Raw genomic sequence first — 15,851 nt, forward strand, 5'->3', positions numbered from 1 at the left:
GCTTTTTCAGGGTTACCTGGGGCCATAGAAGGAAAGAGAGAGCCTCTCAAAAGGGGGAACTCAAGGCCGGGAGAGGGGCCAGGTCTAGACAAGGTGGGAATCTCTAATGTCTGGCTTCCTTCCTCCTGGGACCTGGAACTTCCTCCTGGCCCCTTCCATGGAGCGGCTGGAGGAGGTGTTCAGGGTTCACTGGGTGAGTGCCTTGCGGAAGAAACCCCGAGCCCCAGACCAATGAGAACCCCAGAGGGGTAAGACGGGTCATTTCCTCTCTGGTTATCTGCACCCTCCCTTGGGGCTTGCAAACCACAGCCCTTGGGAGCCTTTGATCAGAGGAGGATCTGGGAGAGATCTAAAGATGGTGAGTCTTGGGGTGGGGAGTGGGGGGCAGACACCCGCTATGTGTGTGGTCTCCCTTCTTGGTGCCATCTGCTCCCTTTTGCCTTCCTCCTCCTCCCAGTCCCTGACCTCTCCCCTTCTCGCCTCACCTTCCTCTCCCGCTCCGGGGCTGGGAAGCAGCTAAGGAGTAAGACTGTCAAGGGGTTGTAGAGCCGGTGATTAGCTTTGACTTTTCCTTTCTGTTAAACAATCCCAAATAGTTTGAAAAGTTTGTTTCTACACATTTTATTATTCACTCATGATTTTTTAAAGTTAAAATGTTTTCATTCCTTTCTCTGCTCAGCTGATGCTGAGATCCATATTTAGTTTTATAAGCTAATCCCTGTGTTTTTTTGGCTCATGAGATTTTTTTTTGTCATGGAAATGTAGGAGTGGAATATTAATACATTTCAGTTTAGTTCTATAATGTCAGAAATTTTTTTAAATTAAAAGATGGACTAGAGCTTTTTCTTTGTGAATACTAGTAATTTTTTTTTTTTTTTAAGTCCCAAATCCTTAAAGGGTATTCAGTGAAAAGACCGTCCCTGTCCAGAGACTCAGATTCCTTGTAGCTCTGGTTCCTTGTAACCAGAAACATGATCGGGTGGGATTAGAGCAGCAGTTTGTGGCTAACACTTCTGGAAACAGTTCACGACAGTGTAGGGAGTAAGGAGTATTTTGACATGGAGATCATACTGGAACTAGGTTCAAATCCTGCCTGTCTTGTATAAGAGGTGAAGAGACTAGTCTGTCTGAGCCTCCTTCTCCTTGTCACTAAGATGGGGATAGTCACCCTACAGAGAGAAATCTGTATCCTAGGGTCATGGAGAGAGTTCAGTGAGATAATACATGGGAAGCTCTTTCAGCAGTGGCTGGCATACAGCTGGCGCTCAATGCCTGTGATATGTCTATCCTTTCTACCCTACAAAGAGAAGTCTTTTTTACACGATATCCTACATCTTGCTTTTTTTCTTACATGAATAACTTATAATATTATTGACAACCTTCACCTGCATGTCAGGCACTGTGCTAGGCACTTGACATTTACAAACTTCAGCTTGATCGGTGAGAAAGATACTGTTATATCCTGGTGTGTTTCAGGGAAATTCCCTTTTTCTTTTTATCAGCTGTGTCATATGCCAGTGAGAGTTCCCATTGCTTATCAGTGGAAATTTAGGCTGTTTGTAATTAGAAAATTCCATGGTGGTCCAGTGACTAAGATCCAGTACTTTCGTTGTCACGGGTCTGGGTTCAATCCCTGGTTAGGGAGATAAGATCCCACAGGCTGGGCAGTCAAAAAAATAAGCAAACTCTAAAACACCAGAATTATATCTTTGGATTCATGTCTGGGTTTTCAGAACTGCAAATGCTAAATCTAAGACACAGACAATTTTTATTTTAACAGATATTGCCAAAACCTGTACCAATTTATATTCCTCATCTTCAGAGCAGGAGAGTATTTACTTGTCTAGACACCCATCTGCAGGTTTAGATGGAACTATTTTTGTTTTTGCCAACCTGAAAGGTAGTTCATCGCATCCTGAAAGGATCCGGAGGTTTGTCTTTTTCACATGGTTTTTAAAATGTAAATGCCTGTGTTTCTTCGTGCTCAGGGATGTTGAGTCTCAAAGACTGGGCAGATTCAAGAAGATGAGTCGAGATGCTCACCCCCACCCTCGTATCCCAGTTTCTGAGGATGCTTTAGTGGTTTTATGTGGTTCTGTGGGTGGATTGTTTAAAGACATTGTGTCCGTGTAGAAACGGGGAGACGGATGTTCCGGAAAAAAAAGCAGACCGTGCCTTCTGTGTATTTCCTAGCCCTGACAGCATTCCTGAGTGTATTATTTCCACCGTAAAGAAGGGGACAGTTGGCAGGACATTCCCTGCCCTGAAGATGGCAAGATGGAAGCCCCGTGAGGGAGGGAAGGGGTGTGTTGCCCCGCTTAACTCTCCTACTTTTCTTCCTCCTCTGGGCATCACGCCCATCTTTGCTGGCCTGAGTCCCTGCCCCAGCCTCCTCTCTGGTCCTCTTGCCTCTATCTCACCTCCCTACAGCAGCCAGAGGAGCCTTTCCAAACAAAAACTCTCATCTAGTCCCTCTGTGACTCAAAGACCATCTGTGGCTCCCCATTACCCCAGGATAAAATACATCGCCTTTAACATGACATCCGTGGCTCCTCCAACCTCGCCCTGGCTACCTGCCAGCCACGCTGATGTTCTTTCACCTTCTGGTGTGTGACATCCTCCCTGTTACCTTGTGACCCTTTGCCTTGAAGGCATGCCCCTCACTTCCACCACGTCTGAGGCCTGGTAACCTCTAGAGAAGGTTCTAGGGTAGGACTCTCTGAAGGGCTCTCCTACCTCTGCCACTTGCTAACAGCGAGGACCTGGAAAGGTCTCTTAAGCTGTCTGTAGCCTCAGTTTTCTCATCTGCAAAATGGGTTTTGCGATGGCAAAAAAAGAAGAGCTGATACATGAAAAGGACTTAGAACTTGGTGATTCTGATTGCTTTTCTCCTAAGCATCTTCTCCTTAGCCCTGTTCTCCTCTGATCCATTCATGAGTCCTCACACTCACCACCCTAGAGTAAACCACCATCATCCCGCACCACAGCTGGACAATCCCAGTCGCCTCTCCTTCTCAGCTTCTGATCTGGCCCCTTCTCCAAACAGTAGGCAAGGGCTCTTAAAATGAGCCTGTGATCTTAGGGAAAAAAGAGAACCCCGCCTTTGGGCTTGTTGTAGCGTAAACACTGTGGTTAGAGAATTAACGAACTAACACCTAGGAAGCACTTAGGAATTGCTTAGGAGCCCCAGACGGCTGGTGTCTGAGACGCAGCCACCAGCCACATGTGGCTGGTGAAACTTAATTAAAATGACAGCAAAGTTTAAGTTCAGTTCCCAGACACATCTGCCACATGTCACAAACTCCACGGCCACAGATGACTGGCGGCTACCATCCCGGATGGCACACCTCTGGGACATTCCCATCAGTGCAGAAATTTCGTTTGGACCATGTTGCAGTGTTGTTTTTTTTTCATTTCTACTTAGTTCTTGCTGTTGCTTAGTGGCTAAGTCGTGTCCGACTTTTTTTGCGACCCCATGTACTGTAGCCCTCCAGGCTCCTCCGTCCATAGGATTTCCCAGGCAAGGATACTGGAGTGGGTCGCGCAGGGTTGTGGCTTGATTTTTCCAACACCCTTCTCCTGATCCCCCACCAGGCTGGCTTCTCTGTAGAACACGCTCAGTTCCCATCCCTGGTGATTAATTTCCCTCTCGCAGGAGACCATAACCTCTCCAAGGACAGGTGCCAGGTATGACAGGAGCCAATCTCTAAGATGTTAACATTTATGAGATGAAGAAATGTGCTTAGACTCTTTCCTAGACTCCTAGAATTGCACTTGGGTGTGTGCCCAGCTGCCAAGTCGTGTCCCACTCTTTGAGACTCCATGGACTGTAGCCCGCCAGGCTCCTCTGTCCGTGGGATTCCCCAGGCAAGAATACTGGAGTGGGTTGCCATTTCCTTCTCCAGGGGATCTTTCTGACCCATGGAGCAAATGTGCATCTCCAGCTTGGCAGGTGGATTCTTTACTGCTGAGCTACCTGGGAAGCCCCTTCTAGAATGGTAGAACCACAAATTATTTTGTAGAGGCTATATAATATCCATTTCTGGGGAGAAGGGAATGGGTGGTATATTCACTGATATGGCTCTACATATCAGAAGAACAAAAGCATATATGATGAGGGACTTCCCTGGCAATCCAGTGGCTAAGATTCTGTGCTTCCAATGCAGCGGATACAGGTTCGATGCCTGGTTGGGTAACTAGGATCCCACATGCCTCTTAGCCGGGGCCAACCCTGCCCCCTGCCCCCCAGAAAGTATACCAACCTCCTACTTCCCTTCCCCTGGGGCAACCACTGTTCCAAATTTCTTTTGCCTGCTTCTGGAGCTAGTCTGTGCAGACACTCAGGAGAGAGAAATCGACAGAGATAGACACAGAGGGGAAGTGGTGAGGAAGGGAGAGGGGGTTGGGAGGAGAGAGAAAAACAGAGAGGAAGAATGATTCCTCTTTGGTAGGTAGTGTTGCTTCACACACTGTTCTCACTTGTCCTGTTTCACCCTAGATCTTAGAGTTCTTTCCACACCCACCCGTAGGTAAACTTCCTCATTCTTCTGCTGGTTGCATAGAATTGTTTTGCCTGGATGTGTCATCCTCATTGAGCCAGTTGCCTGTTGCGTGGACACTTCAGCTGTTTCCCTTCTTTATAGAGATACTGTCATGGCTAAACTTTTTAAGCCATTTACATCAGGAGGATCCTAAAAACCGCAGAGCGTTAGAATCTGCATCTTTTTCCTGCCCTCGTGAAGTCAGTGAGAGGGAAGGGCTGTGTGAGCTCATCCCAGGCGAGGATCTTTGTCAGCTGATGTGAGGGGTAATGGTGCGCGTGGGAGCAGGGAGTGGGGAGGCGTCCCCTTCTGGGGTCTGGATTATTCTGCAGCATAGTCCAGAGCTTGTGAAATGAGCAGAGATCGAAGTTAGTTTTGTGTTATCATGTCCACGGTGGACACTTAAAACATTTAACCATCCGCTACAGTGCAGGGTCCCCCTGGGCAGGATCTGGGGCCTCTTGCCATGCCCAGCATTGACCCTTTAGTGATCTGAGCTTGGGGGGTCCCAGAGTAGAAAAAGGGAGGTCAGGGTGCTGGAGGTGAGGATTGTCAGGCGGGTGACTCAGGGCAGAGTCTCTTTATGAGTGGAAATAAAGCAATCATTTTAACTTTTTTGGAAACATCTTCACACTTACAGAAAAAATTACAAGAATAATACAGGGAACTTCCATACTCTCTTGACCTAGATTCTCCAGGTTTGCTCTATCTATCTGTCCCTTCTATTGATTAATCTATCATCTACCACATTTTTTTTTTTCCTGAACCAATTGAGAGGAAGTCGCAGGCATCCTTTGCTCCTAAATATCTCAGGGTCTCCTTCTCAAAAACAAAGACATTCATTTACATGAGTACAGTGATCACTGTCAGGGAATTTAACATTTGACGCGATATTGTGATCCAGTCCATAGATCAAGTTAAAACTTGCTCCGTGGTCCGAATAATGCCCTTCAGAGTGAATCTGTCTTTCCTGCTCCAGGCTGTGGTCCAGGATGTCTCATCACATTTGGGTGTTCTGGTCTTTTAATCCCCACTCGTCTGGAACAGTCCCTTGGCCCTTCCTTGTCTTTAGGACACTGGCATTTTCATTTTAATCGACCAAAATGCCACAAAACGTATACTTCACCATTTTGAAGTGCACCATTCGGTGGCACTGAGCGCATTCAGTGCTGCCCCATCACTGCGTGCGGCTAAGTTGCTTCAGTCGTGTCCGACTCTTTGTGACCCTATGGACCATAGCCCACCAGGCTCCTCTGGTCATAGGATTCTCCAGGCAGGAATACTGGAGTGGGTTGCTATGCCCTCCTCTAGGAGATCTTCCTGACCCAGGGATCGAACTCAAGTCTCCTGCCTTGCAGGCAGATTCTTTACCATGGAGCCACTGGGGAAGCCCTGTCCCCAATACCACCTTTATTGATTTCCAATACCACCTTTATCGATTTCCAGAAACTATTCATCACCCTCCAAAGAAACCCTGAACCCACTAAGCACTCCCTCCCTGCTCCTGCTCTCCTAGCTCCTGGCTGTTACGAGCACATCTCCCATTTCTACGGATTTGCCTGTTTTAGACATTTCATATGAATGGAAGCGTATAGTACGATTCTGACTTCTTTCACTCAGCATAATGCTTACAAGCTTCATCCACATTGTAGCATGTGTCAGTACTTCATCCCTTTTTATGGCTGAATAATATTCCGCTACCTAGATATACCATGCCCAGTTCATCCACTCTTCAGTTGACACAGACCTTTCCTCTTTGAGTAATTTGATCTCCGCTATGGCCGTACCAGCAAATATGCTGGGCCATCAGCCTGGCTGACCTGGTTGACCTTAAGGGAACATAGAGGAACTAGAAATTAAAAAGAATGGTTCAGAGAAAGATCTGAGCTCTCCAACAATTGTAAGATCAACGGGAAATAAGAGCATTGCCGTTTCTTATCTCCCTACTGTGTACCAGGCACCTTGCCAGGTTCTTGAGCATTTTTCATCTTATTCAATCTATGAGCTGGGTGGTTAGTGGGTCAAAACCTCAGCCTGCAAATTCAAGTACCCTAAAAATCCAGCTCTGAATATTTCTGTAACAGTGATCTGTGTTTTTCTCTGCCTCCTTTCCCTGGGCTGGTGACAAAATCACCTTCAGGGATGGGCTCCAGGGACTACGGAGTTTGCCCCTTGGGTGTCCTTGGAGGCCCCCTTCCAACCTCTGGAACTGCCCAAGGGCAGCCTCTCTGGGTTTGCATACCAATCTAAAGAAAGTTGAATTCCCGTCTACATGACTGGAACAGGCTACTTCATCTTCCAGTGCCTCTGTTTCCTTGTCAATAAAAGGGGCATATTCACAGGACCTACTTGTAGGGTCTTGGTCGGGACTGAAAGAGCTAATGCTGTACTTAAACGTAGATGCTCGATAAACACTGGCTGCCTTGGTGGGATCACTCCTGGTCCTGCATGGGGATTTTTCTTCTGCCTGTGTTTGGTGCCTCCGGGTTATTGTTTTGCATCCAAGGCTGTTTCTCATTCAGCTGCTGCTCTTTTCTCTCTTTGGAGGGCAAAGAAAGTACTCAAGACTCTGTTCTTTATTTTATTATGGAAAATATCAAACCCACAAAAGCAGAGAGAATGAAGTGAATGTCCAACGTACTCATGACCCAGCACCCACAGTTATCAACACTTTCCCATTCTTAGTCATCCTTGGTCCTCTCTCCTTCCCTCCTCTCTTCCTTTTTTTTTTTCTGAAATTTTTAAAGCAAACCCCAAACATCCTATTTCACCTGCTATGTGAAACCTCTTGGAGAAGGCAATGGCACCCCACTCCAGTACTCTTGCCTGGAAAATCCCATGGATGGAGGAGCCTGGTAGGCTGCAGTCCATGGGGTCACTCAGAGTCGGACACGACTGAGCGACTTCACTTTCACTTTTCGCTTTCAGGCATTGGAGAAGGAAATGGCAACCCACTCCAGTGTTCTTGCCTGAAGAGTCCCGGGGACCGGGGAGCCTGGTGGGCTGCTGTCTCAGGGGTCACACAGAGTCGGACACGACTGAAGTGACTTGGCAGCAGCGGCAGCATGTGAAACCTCTATCAGAAACTGTCTTCTACCACTTTTTGAAAACATAAATACAATATCCTATCACCCTCAATAGAATAAGCAATGGTTCCTTACTGTTGTTGGATATCCAGTCTATTTTAAAATCTCCCAGATGTCTCCAAAATATCTTATTTTCCATACGACTATTCCAATCAAGATCCAGGCTTGGTCTCCGTATTATCTTTGGTATATCTACTTCTTAAATCTCTCTCTCTCCTTTAAAAATTTTTACTACGGTATAGTGGGCTTCCCAGGGGGCTCAGTGGTAAAGAATCCACGTGCCACAAGAGAGACACAAGAGATGTGGGTTCGATCGCTGGGTGGGGAAGATCCCCAGAAAGAGAAAATGGCAACCCACTCCAGTATTCTTTTTTGTTGTATGTGATTAACAGGTCTTTTACTGCTAGTAAACTAGAGCAAACAATCAGAATAGTACATAGGCAGTATTCAGTACACACACTAAAAGATACAGGAATTCAAAACCTATATAAAACAAAACACTGGAGGAAAAAAATTGTACAGCTTAAGAGAGACAGTGGGAAACCTCCTCTCCCTCCTTTGATTGCAGCTTGTACTCTGTACCCAACAGACTGAAATAATACAGACTCTTTAGGACTGATTGTATTTAAGAGGGATTAAACACATTTTCTAAGAATCTTGCAATGACAAATAAGCGACCCTTTCTCTGGTAAAGCAGACCTTTAAGGGCGGAACGTGGGGATTATGAAACTGACTAGTATTTCGTAACCATTTTAAATAATTTCTCATTTTCCGAACACTGCTTTCACAACAGAAGCATTTGACACTTGCACAATATTAATTACTTTGTTATATATGGAAGCCTGTGGTCGGCTGATTATACAATGAGGCTGCGAACAACCAGTGGTACTTTTCTGATGTCAGAAGAGTACATAAAACTGAAACATCACCAAAAGTGCATAAAATACTTGTCCACATCAACAGCCAACTACGCTAAAAATATAATCAGGAAAAAAATACAATTGCTAAAAAGGGGTTTAGAGCGGAGCCACTGTCTACCAGTGGCTTCAAATGGCAATTAGTGTTCATAGCAAGTCTGGATGACTTTACAGGACTCTCTACAATAATGCACCCTTTTAACATGTACATTACACAGGCTGCAATTTCACAAAGAGGTGCTCACGTCGTTACTAAATGAGACACTTTTAACCCTCACGTCGGCTTTGTCTCCAGTTGGAATTATCACCTTACCACTCCAGTAATCTTGCCTGGAGAACCCCAGGGACAGAGGAACCTGGCGGGCTACAGTCCATGGGGTTGCAAAGGAGTCCGACACGACTAAGTGACCAAACAACAATAAACAGTTGATTTACAATGCTGTGTTCATTTCTGCTGTATGGCAAAATATATCAGTTATATACACATATATTTCACTCTTTTCTTAGATTCTTTTCCCAAATAGGTCATTACAGAATATTGAAATGCGTTCCCTGTGCTCTACAGTAGGTCCTTATTCAGTTCAGTTCAGTTCAGTCACTCAGTCGTGTCTGACTCTTTGCGACCCCATGAATTGCAGCACGCCAGGCCTCCCTGTCCAACTCCATCTCCCGGAGTTCACTCAGACTCACATCCATTGAGCCAGTGATGCCATCCAGCCATCTCATCCTCTATTGTCCCCTTCTCCTCCTGCCCCGAATCCCTCCCAGCATCAGAGTCTTTTCCAATGAGTCAACTCTTTGCATGAGGTGGCCAAAGTACTGGAGTTTCAGCTTCAGCATCATTCCTTCCAAAGAAACCCAGGGCTGATCTCCTTTAGAATGGACTGGTTGGATCTCCTTGCAGTCCAAGGGACTCTCAAGAGTCTTCTCCAACACCACAGTTCAAAAGCATCAATTCTTTGGCACTCAGCTTTCTTCACAGTCCAACTCTTGCATCCATTCATGACCACTGGAAAAACCATAGCCTTGACTAGATGGACCTTTGTTGGCAAAGTAATGTCTCTGCTTTTCAATATGCTATCTAGGTTGGTCATAACTTTTTATCTATAAATCTCTTCTAATCCATGACACTTTCTGTTCCATTTTTTTTCCTCTTCCTATTTTAAAAATGCCATTTATTTGTGAGAGAAACAATACCATTTGTCCTGTAGAGTTTCCTAAGCTCTGATTGGTCTGGTTTTGTCCTTGTGGTGTTATTTATCATGTTCCTCTCTCACCTGCTTTTCCTGTAAACTGGTAGTTTTAGATCTAAGACCTTGATTAGATTCACATTCTTTCTTTATTTTTTTTTTTGGCAAAAAAACCTCCGTGGTGGTTTAGTCGCTAAGTCGTGTCTGACTCTTGTGACACCACGGGCTGTAGCCCACCAGGCTCCTCCATCCATGGGATTCTCCAGGCAAGAATACTGGAGTGGGTTGCCATTTCCTTCTCCAGGGGATCTTCCTGACCCAGGAATCAAACCCGAGTCTACCATACTGCAGGCAGATTCTTTACTGAGTGAACTATGAGGGAAGCCCTGGTGCTGTATCGTCGTTTTTCCGCATCACATCAGAACAGATATCTACTCGTCTCTCTTGTCCGAGTGCTGAGGTTGATGGGAGGGTTTGTGGTGCCAGCACCGATTTATTGTAAGGTTCCTGTCTGTTTTTCACATGATGGTTTTATTAGATATTGTTGTCCATCATCCAGATCCATATTTCCTTAAATTTATTTCATTCCTTCTGCAGGAATTATTTTTAGAGTCTTCTCTAAAGAAGGACCTCCCACATTGACTCTTTATTTCTCTGAAATAATACTCTGTACAGAAACGGCAGGATAAGTGCTTGATTCATTCCCTTTTCAGAATAAAAATGTGACCAATGACTTACTTGATTTTATTATCATTATGAACTCAGAGATCTTTACTATTAATATATATTTTATTCCATCAGTTATTATTATTATTAAATACTCAAATTGTCCCATCTTCTGGCTAGTGTCCCTCATAGCTCAGTTGGTAAAGAATCTGCCTGCAATGCAGGAGACCCCAGTTGGATTCCTGGGTTGGGAAGATCCACTGGAGAAGGGATAGGCCACCCATGCCAATGATCTTGGGCTTCCCTTGTGGCTCAGCTGGTAAAGAATCTGCCTGCAATGCAGGAGACCTGGGTTCGATCCCCATGGAGAAGGGAAAGGCTACCCACTCCAGCATTCTTGCCTGGAGAATCCCAGGGACAGAGGAGCCTAGTGGGCTGCCATCTATGGGGTCACAAAGAGTCAGACACGACTGAGTGACTTTCACTTTCACTTTCTGGCTAGTGTGGGCTCTTTCAGGCTCGCTCTCTCTCTTTTTTTTTTTTTTGCCACACCATGTGACATGTGGGATCTTAATTCCCTGACCAGGGATCGAACCTGCACCAACTGCATTGGAAGGTGGAATCTCAACCACTGAACCATCAGGGACATTTTGATATGTCCCTATTGTTACTTAAAATTTTTCTTAATTTCTAGTGTGGGATGTTCTGGCCTCATCTTGGATATTTTCTGTCCCAGGACAGGAACCAACTTTTCTCCAAGGAGCCCCAGTTCTTCTGACTTGCTGTTGTTCAGTTGCTAAGTCCTGTCTGACCCCATGGACTGCAGCATGCCAGGCTTCCCTCTCCTTCACTATCTCCTGGAGTTGCTCAAACTCATGTCCATCGAGTCAGCGATGCCATCCAACCATCTCATCCTCTGTTGCCCCCTTCTCCTTCTGCCCTCCATCTTTCCCAACATTAGAATCTTTTCCAATGAGTTGGCTCTTCCCATCAGGTGGCCAAAGTATTAGAGCTTCAGCATCAGTTCTTCCAATGAACATTCAGGGTTGATTTCCTTTAGGCTTGACTGGTTTGATCTTGCTGTCCAAGGACTCTCAAGAGTCTTCTCCAGCACCACAGTTTGAAAGCATCAATTCTTCGGCATTCAGCATTTTCTATGGTCCAACTCTTGACTATACTTAAAATCCCGCATTGCTTGATATGTTTGCATGACAGCGTCAACCTGCAAACCACCCCCAGCTGGGAATGAAAACTGTGGGCTCATCTGAAGATCCCTCTTGCGTAACAAGGCAAGGTCATAAACCAAACAAATGACTGCAGCAGATTGCCTTTATTTAAAATTCCAATTTTTTTCCACTGTGGAATTTTTTGGAGAGGCATTAATTTTGATTTTTTAAAATATTGCCTTAAGATATTATGTATCTTCACTGCTGTACACCTGAAATTAACACATGGTAAATCAACTATACTCCAGTAAAAATTTAAAAAAAATAAAATTTAAGTAATAGTTCAAGACTTGGGCTATCAATTTTGGAATTACGTGCATGTGATTATTAGTTCATTCTCCTCAAAGTATTTTTAAAATTATTTATTTATTTTTGGCGGTGCTGGGTCTTCATTGCTGCCTATGGGTTTTCTCTAATTGGGGCAAGCGGAGGCTACTCTCTTAATTGCGGTGGGGGAGCTTCTCATTGCGATGGCTTCTCTTACTGCCGAGCGGGGGCTCTAGAACACACAGGCTTCAGTAGCTGTGGCTCTCGGGCTTAGTTGCTCCATGGCATGTGAGATCTTCCTGGACCAGGGATCGAACCCATGTCCTCTGCATTGGCAGGCGGATTCTTAACCATGGGACCACCAGGGAAGTCCGGTTTTCAACATTTGAATCAGGGGTGTGACACCCAGCTGGCTGTCAGCCCTCAACATCCCTGTTTCCCTGGGAGAAACCTGAGCCTTAAAGAAATGGCGTGATGGGCTTTGAGTGGCCCTGACGGGCAAGCTCCTTGCTACCTGCCACTCACACTCTCCCCGCCTCTCTGATTCCACCCAGGACTCCATGGCTCTCAGCACCCCTGACTACTCTGATTATGATAAATGGACCTCGAACCCCGATGTCTTGGTGGATGCCTCTTCCCTCACCCACAGACTGCGTGTCCCAGATGTGATCGCCCTGGTGATCTTCGCGGCCGTCTTCCTGATCGGGGTGCCCGGCAACGCCATGGTGGTCTGGGTGACAGGGTCCGAGGTCAAGCGGACCGTCAACGCCATCTGGTTTCTCAACCTAGCGGTGGCCGACTTCCTCTCCTGCCTGGCACTGCCCATCTTGTTTACATCCATCATCCAGCACAACCACTGGTCCTTTGGTGATGCTGCATGTCGAATCCTGCCCTCTCTCATCCTTCTCAACATGTACGCCAGCATCTTGCTCCTGGCCACCATCAGCGCCGACCGCTTCCTGCTGGTGTTCAATCCCGTCTGGTGCCAGAACTACCGAGGGGCCCGCGTGGCCTGGGTGGCCTGTGCCGTGGCCTGGGGCTTGGCTCTGCTGCTGACCATACCGTCCTTTGTGTTCCGTCAGGTCCACATAGACCACTTCCCACCCAAGACGATGTGTGTCGTCGCATACGGTAAGGACCGTGAATATGCGGAGAAGGCCGTGGCCATCGTCCGGCTGGCCGTGGGCTTCCTGGGGCCGCTGGTCACGCTTGCAATCTGTTACACCTTCCTCCTGCTTCGGGCGTGGAGCCGCACTGCCACGCGCTCCGCCAAGACGCTCAAGGTGGTGGTGGCCGTGGTGACCAGCTTCTTTGTCTTCTGGCTGCCCTACCAGGTGACGGGGATGATGCTGGCCTTTTTCAATGTGCACGGGGACAGCTTCAAACTCGTGTCCAGTCTAGATGCCCTGTGCGTCTCCCTAGCTTATATCAACTGCTGCATTAACCCCATCATTTACGTGTTCGCTGCCCAGGGCTTTCACGCCCGGTTCCTGAAGACCCTCCCCGCCAGGCTCCGGGGCGTGTTGACTGAAGAGTCAGTGCGCAGGGAGAGCAAGTCCCAGACGCTCTCCACGGCGGATACCCCGGCCCTGAAAAGCCAGGCGGTGTAAGGCAAGGCCTCTCTGAGCGCCAGCTTTCCAGGGCTCTGCCAAACTTCCGGTCCATTCACTTTGCTTTTTGAAACTCAGGTGGGCGGTGGTGGTTGAATGAATTTGCCACCTTTTCCTTCCATCTTTCTTGGACTCGTCCTGCTTCTTCTAGGCGAACCCATCTTATCGTTCTTCATTTTCCAAGGTTGATAAGTTCTTCTAGGACCGCCCCCCCACCCCCCACCACAACCTTTCCATCCAAGGACTCTGGAAAACAAACGGCAACCAACATACCTGAAACCCTCCCACAAAATAAGACGTTCCTGTGCAGAGCGTGTGAAGATATCAGATACCAGAACAAACAGAAACACTCAAACTTTGAATAACAACAAAAAAAGAATTCTGTATTTATTTTATGGAGAGTTGACCAAAAAAAAAATCTCTCTATATAAAACTGGAATCTCAAAAGTTATTCTTGTTTAGGACAAAGCAAAAATCCATGGACTGGGCTTCACTGGTGGCTCAGTGGTAAAGAACCTGCCTGCCAATGCAGGGGACAGGAGTTCGATTCCTCGTCGGGGGTGGGGAGATCCCGTGAGCCTTGGGACATCTAAGCCCATGTGCCACAACTACTGGGCTGGAGAGCCTAGAGCCTGTGCTCCAGGAGAGAAGCCTCCGCACCGCAATGATAGAGTAGCCCCTGCTCGCCGCACCTGGAGAAAGTCCATGCAGCAAGGAAGACCCAGCACAGCCACAAATAACAAAATAAAGAAATAAAATTTTTTTTTTTTAATTCATGGACCAATCTCAGCTTTGGAGAGTGAGTTGGTTTAAAGAGAAACAGTAAGGGCCTTCCCTGATGGTCTTGTGGTTAAGACTCCATGTTTCCACTACAGGGGGTGTGGGTTCCATCTGGGGTCAGGGAACTAACATCCGACATGCTGTGTGATGTGGCCAAAAAAAAAAAAGAGAGAGAGAAAAGCAGTAAGTTGGTACATTACTTCACTAGGTTAAAAAAAAAAAAAAAGAGTATTAAGTAAAAAGATGTGATGTGGTTATGGAGAAAAGCAACGAACGCGGAAGGTACCCAGGGTTGGGAAACACGGGTTGGGTCCCTCCAGGGGGTGGAGTCCCAGGGTAATTTGCTCTTTTGGGTTGTCAGTTGACGTTTTGTTTGCCCTGAAAAAGAAAACTAACCGTTTCATCTTGACCTCGTTTAGCATCTCATGAGGTTGGGTTGTAAGTGATAATACGAAAGTGATCCTGTGAGTCTTTGACCTGTCTCCTGTAACAGGAACATTTTTCAAAATGGCATTACAATATCACAACCGAGATGTTGACATGGATATGGCCAAGGTGCCGGACATTTTTGTAGCCGCCAAGTCCCTCGTGACATGCTTTTCTAGCCACCTCCATTGTCCTCTACCCTCCCCAGCTTTGTCCCCAAGCCCTGGCAACCGGGAATCCTCTCTCCATCTCTGTCATTTGACACTTTCAAGAATATTGTATTGATGGACTCATATAGCATGTAACCTGTGGACTTTTAAGTAGCTGGTATGCACCACCTGAAATATGAAAATAAAGAATAAGTGTAGAAATGTGTTGTTTATAATCGACCTGGAAATATTCCTACTTACTGATTGTGTGTGTGTGCATCGCATCGGCTGGAAATAGTGTACAGACAGCACTGTCCAACAGAAATGTGATATGAGCCACAGAAGTGTAAAATTTTCCAGCAGATACATGAAGACATTTAAAAATAATAAAATAAATAAAAATAAAAAATAATAGCAATATATTTAATGTTGTTGTTCAGTAGCTAAGTTGTGTCTGACTCTTTGCAACCACATAAACTGCAGCACACCAGGCCTCCCTGTCCATCACCAACTCCCGGAGGTTACTCCAACTCATGTCCATTGAGTCGGTGATGCCATCCAACCATCTCATCCTCATCTCATATCAGGGTCTATTCCAATGAGCTGGCTCTTTGCATCAGGTGGCCAAAGTACTGGAGCTTCAACTTCAGCATCAGTCCTTCCAATGACTATTCAGAGTCGATTTCCTTTAGGATTGACTGGCTTGATCTCTTTGCTCTCCAATAATGTAATGCAATTATATGTTAAACTAACAACACGGATATGAATGCTATATTAATTATATTATAATAATTTATTACATATCACATGATATATGAATATAAACATATTGTGTAAACGTATTATATAATAATGTTTACAAGTACATGATATATAATTATATAACATAAACCACATAATACTATATTAATGTATATATGTATGAATATATTATAGTAATAATAATAATATAGTAACAATATATTACAGTAACAATGCTATTAATAATTTATG

General features: G+C 45.8%; 1 protein-coding gene across 1 annotated transcript; it reads left to right on the forward strand.

The window, feature by feature from the left end:
- Positions 1-305: 305 nt before the first annotated feature.
- On the forward strand, positions 306-15,080 carry C5AR1 (complement C5a receptor 1). Its single transcript, XM_086353314.1, has 2 exons — positions 306-358; positions 12,448-15,080. The coding sequence occupies exons 1-2, from the start codon at positions 356-358 to the stop codon at positions 13,501-13,503; spliced, it is 1,059 nt and encodes a 352-aa protein (XP_086209440.1). The 5' UTR covers positions 306-355; the 3' UTR covers positions 13,504-15,080.
- The last annotated feature ends 771 nt before the right edge of the window (positions 15,081-15,851 follow it).

This window comes from Bos grunniens, chromosome 18 (genome assembly GCF_055505025.1).
Source record: "Bos grunniens cultivar Pamir isolate PY7600 chromosome 18, Bosgru_T2T1.0, whole genome shotgun sequence".
Lineage (NCBI taxonomy): Eukaryota > Metazoa > Chordata > Mammalia > Artiodactyla > Bovidae > Bos > Bos grunniens.